The sequence below is a fragment of the Cheilinus undulatus genome, linkage group 13 (assembly GCF_018320785.1).
Source record: "Cheilinus undulatus linkage group 13, ASM1832078v1, whole genome shotgun sequence".
Taxonomy (NCBI): domain Eukaryota; kingdom Metazoa; phylum Chordata; class Actinopteri; order Labriformes; family Labridae; genus Cheilinus; species Cheilinus undulatus.
This window is the reverse complement of record NC_054877.1, coordinates 28,195,196-28,203,017: the sequence shown is the minus strand read 5'-3', so window position 1 is coordinate 28,203,017 and position 7,822 is coordinate 28,195,196. Positions and strand designations below refer to the sequence as shown.

The 7,822-nt window shown below is 38.8% G+C and overlaps 1 protein-coding gene across 1 annotated transcript in view; it reads right to left on the bottom strand.

Moving 5' to 3' along the window:
• Positions 1 to 1,850: 1,850 nt before the first annotated feature.
• ece2a (endothelin converting enzyme 2a) overlaps positions 1,851 to 7,822 on the bottom strand; it is a 126,040-nt gene continuing 120,068 nt past the window's right edge. Inside the window, exon 4 of the mRNA XM_041802342.1 lies at positions 1,851 to 4,457. Coding sequence (XP_041658276.1) covers positions 4,164 to 4,457 — 294 coding nt within the window. The 3' untranslated portion in view covers positions 1,851 to 4,163. The remainder of the gene's footprint in view (positions 4,458 to 7,822) is intronic.

The window sequence follows — 7,822 nt, the reverse complement described above, 5'->3', positions numbered from 1 at the left end:
TATATTGACATGCAGAGTGAACTTAGACCAGCTGGAGAAAAAATGTTGTGCCATCATGTTTAGGGTAAAATAGAGAAAAGCAGATAAAGCCATGTCTCCATTAACAAAGTCATACGTGACCTTCATCCATCCACATTTAATGTTAAATCCTTTAAATCTCCCAGTAATGCAGTATGGATGTTTTTTAGCCCTAGGCCTTCTGTGTCAACAGGCCATTTCATACACCATACTACTTCAGTTCTTGACGTTTTTGACCCTCCTTTTTATAAAAGTTGGGCATACCACTCAAAAGATCAACATTGACACCAGATATTAGACTATAAGGACTTATCTATTCAAAAAAGGACTTAATTTGCTTAACAAGGTCAGGCCAGTCCGATTTACAGGTGAGTTTACTGTGGCTGTTTGCCTGGGGGCTTGTCTGTTACTAGACTGAAAGTGAGATGGAGATGGATGGAGATCATTTGGCTTTTTAACACCTCTAAAGAAACCACAGGTTGATGCCACTGAACTGTCCATGTTTCGGTCTTTGTGTAGGGCATATCATACACATAATGAATATTTCAATGAATGCTACAGTGTGTGTAGAGTGTGTACACCGCTTTCCACATTATTATGCAAATGACATTTTTCTCTTATTGTCCTAAATATTAATGCAAATGACAGTCAATTTTTTAAAGTCATTAGCCGTTAGAGCATAATTCAAATGCTTATGAACAAACTTCATAATGATAACCATTATAAAAAAAACCCCTCAAAATGAGCTGTTCCACATTATTATGCAAAACAGAATTTTAAAAGCTTTTATAGGTTGTAAAGAACTGAAAATGGTCATTCATTGACTTTGCAGCATTAGGAGGTCATATTTACTGAAATCAAAAGCCATTTCAAGCAAAAACATCTTAGAATCTTAGCATAAGAAGCTAAAGTTCACGGGTTTTAGCTAACATCAATGGCAGGCATACTTGCTCTACCCAGAAAGATCTCTTAGATGGAAAAACCCCCAAAAGATCAAGAAAGACTTGAAAATGGGAAAAGCTACAGAGTAGATACATTTGTTTTGTTTGTTTTGTTTTAATTAGAAGTTGCACAAGTGTAGAAAATGTTCAGCTCGAAAGAAGAGCCTGCTTAAAAATCAGACACATTTTTTCAGGTCTTAAAAATAGGCAGTAATTAGATCTGAGAAGAGAATTAAAAATAAATGATTTCTACTTTATCAATGTGGTCCCCCCCCTCCAGTCACCAGCCTCCCTGCCTGTCTGCACACACCGCTGGTCTATATTTAAGCTGCAGAGAGCACTGGACCTGAGACTCATCTCATGTTTCCTCAACAAAACACAAGCAGCGAGTGATCACTTGTATAAACGTGTCTGTTTGTATGAGTGGACCCCATGTCTGCCTGTGTGCATGACAGCTGTGTCAAACGCTGAGCATCTCCACTGCAGCTTTTGTCCAGACTCTACAGCAGGCGTGGGACAGACCCCAGAAGATAAGGGGGACTCTGACTGACATATTAATAAGCTTTAACACTGATTTTCCATGCAGGCTGGTGCTGCACTTATGTACTGTGTCTAGACATGCCAGTTTGTCTTGCAAATGATAACACTGGCACACTTGTCTTGCACAGCAGAATCAGACTATTGAACTCATGAGATGAAACGACAAAACTATAAGACTGCCAGATGTAAAATTGCTTTATAAAAGATAAAAGATTCAATTATGAAGCAGAGGAGAAGCTGATTAAGCCAACTCAGAATAATGTAATGGACGAATGAAAACGTGCAGTAAGTCTGTTAACATGAGTACAAAGAAACCACAATTACAATGATGGTATAAAAAAGGACAATATAAACACATTATAAGATTTTTTTAATAGCAGGATGACTAAATAATCAACTGAGGCAGACTTTATAAGACAATGCTTTAAAGACACAATTGCAACTCTTTATTTCTCTTCTTCATAATCACTGTCTGGTTTAGTCTCTTAACCTCAGTCATAATAAAAAGCTAAAAGGCTGAATCCGAAGGCTGACGTGTAAACTAGCACTGTAAACTATGTAAATCTCTTGCTGGGAAACTGTGGCTCACTGCTGAAGTTACATTATAGCCTACATTGCATAGTGCTAGAAGCAGCAGACTGGGCCAAAGTTGGGCGCTCTTGGAGAACAGGGGGAAAGAAATGTCCAAAAAAGGGAGAAAACCAAGCCCTTCAAGCTCGAAAAAATAGTAAGAAAAAATAAAAAAATGTAAAATGAGGATGGAAATACTAAAATGCTTTTATTGTATTGGCCAAATTATTTAAAAAGCCAACATGCTTCACCCAGATCGGCCCTAATGAATTACAATTACAACTAGAAAAGCACTCGGAGAGCGCAGACCTCCACTATTAGCCCTATCTCCCAACAGTAAAGAATCCTTTAAAAAAATCACTCCCAAAATCTAATCAGTTCTTCCTTTTGCCATTTCCTGAAAATTTCATCAAAATCCGTCCACAACTTTTTGAGTTATGTTGCTAACAAACTAACAAACAAACTAACAAACAAACCCTGCCGATCACATAACCTCCTTGGCAGAGGTAATCACAATTGACAAAATACAATATGTTTGTCGACCACCTTTTTTTTTCCATAAGGAAGACTAGACTAAGAATAAGAATGGTGATAAAATTTAGGTTCGTCAAAAATTGAGTTTGATTTTCATCAAGGAGACTGAAAGGAGACCGAAATGTTTGACTGGGCATTCAAAATCTTTGATATTTCTCCACTGTCCATATAAGGTATGTCTTTATTTTAATAAATAGACTTGAAATGAATGTTTTACATGTATATCAATTTCACAGTGAAATTAGTTTAAGGAAAATAAATGCCTTGTCTTAAGGTCAACACTAAAATGTAAGGACTTTTACTGATTTAAACTAGACTGAAATGTTTCTGAGTTTTGTCAACTAAAACTAGACTAAAACTGGAAAGGTTAAAAATGCATAAAATGTGACTAAAGCTAAAATTAATTTTAATTGAAAACTGTTGGTTTCATTCAAAATGTGTCAAATTTGCACACCATATCAAACTACAAATGTTACCAAACTGAAAAAAAATGACTGTACAACATGCTTGTAGGAATGGCAGCCATCTCAGCCATCTAATTGTAGTGTGCTTTTGTGAGCACAAGACGGCAGATGAAGTGTCCAGGAATGAGGCTAACAGGTCTAAGCTAAGCAAAAAAATAGTAATGGTGCAGGGAACCAAACATGTAATGTCCTCATATGAGGATGCTGGGTTGTAGGAGGTTAAAATTCTTCTATTATAGGCAACAGTGTGTGTTTTATTGGTCTAATTTGTGCTTATCCAAGAAAATTTAGAAAAAATTTGACCACAGCTTGAAAAAAAAAAGAAAACGTTAGCACAATTCGCACGGTGATATTATGTTGCTGGTGTGAAGGCTTGTATTGACCTGCCAAATGCTTGAAAAAAAAAAGGTTTGTGTAAATTATTTTCACATCCTGAAGACTGATTTAAAATAACTGCCAAAATTAACACTACTCTATAGAATCGGGATAGACACCATTCTGGTGGAAAGACTGAAACTAGTCCAAGGTGAAAAAATGGTCTGTTATCTCTTTAAGAGGCCACTTTATCCCCTTTCGTCCACGCCAAGACGAAACACAACGATACTGGCTTTTGTTAAGTCCATCTTTTATCTCTTGGCTGGTATGATGCTGTCTTTCTTTAGTTTTCATTGTCCATGTCAAGGATTATAAAACTGCAAATTAACAGGCATTTATCAGATACATTTGAGCCTCTGTGGGGCAATGAATCCAATATTATATTGTTTAAAACATCTATTTAGTTTTTAAAGGTTGGCTTCAAACTTGTTTTTTGGTCCAACAGTTCTTTATGTTGAAATAACAGATTACTTAGCTATCAACAGTAAACCCATCATTCCAGAAGATTACATCTTACATAATTGTATTTGTAACTTTGGTGGCAGATTGTTCAGTATAACAAACATCCACCATTATTTGATATCTTGACATGAAGATATTTTTCAATACTGCAATTAAAAAAGGAATAGAATCAATTTAAAAAAATAAGATATTTGGTGGAACATGATTCAGAATTTAAGACTTACTTAAAAATCCCGTGGATAAAATATTAAAAAGATTTTTACAGGTCGATATTAGACATGAAGTCCTCCTCTTCCTCCTCACTTTGAGCTGTGGTAACTACTGTATGTGTTGATTTAACGTCCTCCTGTAGCTTTTTCTCCAGAGCTGCATCTTCAGGGCTGAGCTCCTCTCCTTTGGTCATGACGTACACAAAATACTCCAGACCATCTCCATAACTGTACTTCTTAATGGACCAGTTATATTCGCTTTTAGCATAGAGCCGTTTCCTGAAGAGAGGATCAGCAAAGGTAATGGAGACAAACCGTCCTCCTGGCTTTAAGCACCGACTGATCTGGGGAGAAAAAAAATTAAGAAAAATGGAAAATGATTAGAAATATTAATCAAGACATTAGCAGCACAACACACACTAATACAGGGATCAACAATTGAAATTCAGTGAGGTTTGCTTTAAGAATATTTTTTCAGACAAAGGACCAGAACATCACATACTTTATCCAACTTGTGAAATGATTCAGTCCAGTTCATGCAACACCTCGCCATGAAGTCAAACACGGTCAGACATGCACAGGCACAGCTCTAAGCTCCCCAGAGGTGGGGGACAACCCCCTGCCCATGCCCCCATGATGTTCATAGTGAAGGTGAAACATCACAGGCATGTATGTATGACTGCTTGAAGCAGCACTGTGAATCAGCCTGTTATTGGCTCAGCAGCAGAACAACTTCATGCTTCTGTGTGCTAGGCTATATTGTGGAGAAGGCCCCATAAGCCCTACATGTAAAAATCTCCTGGGTTAGCAGGGAGTGGAACATGATTAAACACATTTACTTACATAACTATAACTGAGTAACTTTTTGTGTTTTTGTGCTTTTTTCAGTAGTTTTAACAATCAGTCATTTTACTTTTACTTAAGTTTACTCTTAAGCCGGGTATACACTGCGCGATTTCAAGCTGACCATATGACAGTCGTGGCAGAATGTCATCTCATACTGTACGACTGAATCGCTTTCCAAGCATGACCATCGCCCACAAGTTGTGTGCCCACACTGTATGATCCAACAGTCGTACAAGACCTTAGTGCTCACACTGTGTGACTGAAGTCGGGACGGACTGTGACAGAAACCCACGGAGTTTCCTTTTTTAAAAAATTCTCAGGGTCTAAGGGTGAAGTGTTTCCAGTCATATTCTCCCTCTCCCTCCTCTATCTCTCCTGCTCTCTCTCTCTCTCTCTCTCTCTCTCTCTCTCTCCCGCTATCTCTCTCTGTCCCACTCATACACAAACAGCATCACCTCTGTGTCAGCTGCAGGTCCGCCGGTAGGAATATTTTCTTTATCATAGCGGGGGTGCATCAGAAAGGGATTCCAGCCACTGTCATGGTAATTTAGGGCGCTGTCTGACAATTTACAACGGCAAACAGTCCCCCAAAGCTGTTTACTCTGCTCGTGTTTCTGCTCTCTGTGAAGTGTCTGGAGTCGTACGACCAAAATATCAAACATGCCAGAAATCCTTCCGACCAGTCGGGAGCAGGTCATGGGGTCGTTGTCGGGCTGTGGTCAGCCATCGTACCGTGTACAGGGGGGTACACAGCATGACAAACGACGCCCGATCCGACTGAATGTCAGCCCGACTTCAGAGTGACTCGTGCGACTCAAAATTTGTGGCTGAATCGCAGGAAAATTGCACAGTGTACACCCAGCTTTAAGGATGTATAAAAATTCACTACATTTTAAATTGCATCAGTTATTTAAAGACTGTGATGTTTTTGGTTGTTCAAAATAACACCATTAAAGACTATGCAACAAAAATGTTGTCCCATCTTGGCCTACAGCCTGGCCACACTATAACTGTGATCCTGATTGCTCATTGTATGCTGACAACACTACTGTCTCTGTGATTGTGTGCTAGTTCACAAGTGGTCTGGGTGGCGGGTCAAAGAGTGTCTATCAGACCTCTAAAATAGAAATGCTCCATGTGAATCTAGTGGTCTTTTGCTCTGAAAAGAAGAAAAAAAAAACAAAAAACAAACAACTATGAAGTCATCACCATGCATCAAGAGGACAACATGAACCAGCTCTCCTTTAAATAGAACTTGAGGTATGAATGTGATAACCTCGCCTTGTCAAGTAAAAGAACTACTCAGCACTTTGAATAAATATTGAATAAATTACTTTTAACTTTAACTAAAGAAGATTAATAGAGCAGTAATTTTCTTCAACTTGAGTACAATATTCTTCAACAAGACTAGGAGAATATGTTTGGTAAAGAAGACTTGGCGGGGAGTTTCTATCAAAATGGTATTATAGTGGAACCGCAAAAATATAGCACTTGTTTAAAGTTTAATTTTCATTTAGGAAGGCATGTTTAATGCTGTCTTTCAGATAAAAAATGTCTACATTATAAAAACTCTAATAGTTACTTGTTGTATCAATGAAATTACACTGATGGCATAGAAAAACTCTGTCAAATATCAAATTCCCACAAATTGGCATACCTCCAGTCCAGCACATGCACCATCTCTCTGTTAGTGGAGACGAAGCAGTGAGCTTTCAGGCCACAGTGCTGGATGCTCGGCCATGCACACTGATAACATAGTGTGACAGCATGAGAACCATGAGGGTCCCTCCGTATGAATAATTGTTGTTGTGGGCCTATCAACACTACAGTATGTCGATGCTTGGAAAGGAAACACGTGTGCATCAGGACACGGTAAGCTTCAGAGGCCTGCAGAGCTCAGGCAAACAAGAGCACACACACACACAGAAAGGCACAAATTAACACAAACACAAGCGTGCAGAGGCAGAGAGTCAGGCTGGAGTTTCTTCAGAGACAGAAGTGTGTGTGGGAGTGAAAGGACACAAACTGCAGAACACCGAGCCATGGGCAACAAACTTTTAGTATTTTAGACAGAAAACATGTAAATGAGGTCAACATATTGTTTTATTACAAGCACACAGTTTCAACAGCAATGAGTGAGAATACAGCAGCTGCAAAGGGACATCTCACTCTCTTAGATGTGGACTTGGGACTACGAATAATATTAGGTTAATTTTAATATGTCTTTTTTTAAGATTGAACCTCCAAAAATAAAGACTCTCGACCTTAACTCTACAGGTTACTGGTAACTCTACCTTTGAAAAGTAGTCAACCCCTTAGATCTTTTACCCTTTTAATGAATTTATAATTTAATCATGGTAAATTGGTGCAAGTAGTTGCACAATTAGTGAGATGGGGATCACCTGAGTGACTGTAGTATAAAGGCACCTGTATCTAGATGGTCGAGCCACTGGTTAATCGGTATTCCTGGCTACCATTACACCATGAAGACAAAAGAACACTCCAAGCAACTAGTGAGAGAGGCCACCAAGACACATATGACAACTCTGAAGGAGTTACAAGCTCCAGCAACTGAGATGGGAGAGACTCTGAATACAACAACTGTTGCCTGGATTCTTCACCAAAAGTCATGCGGAACAAAGTTCTTTGACTTGATGACCAAAATGATGCTTTTTGGCCATCAGACAAGACACTATTGGTGGACACCAAACACTCCACATCATCAAAAACACACCATCTCCACTGTGAAGCATGGTAGTGGCAGCATCATGCTGTAGGGGTGTTTCTTGGAAGCTGGTCCTTAAAGGCTTGTAAAGGTAGAGGTCAAAATAAATGCAGCATAAAATAGGAAATCCTGGAGGAC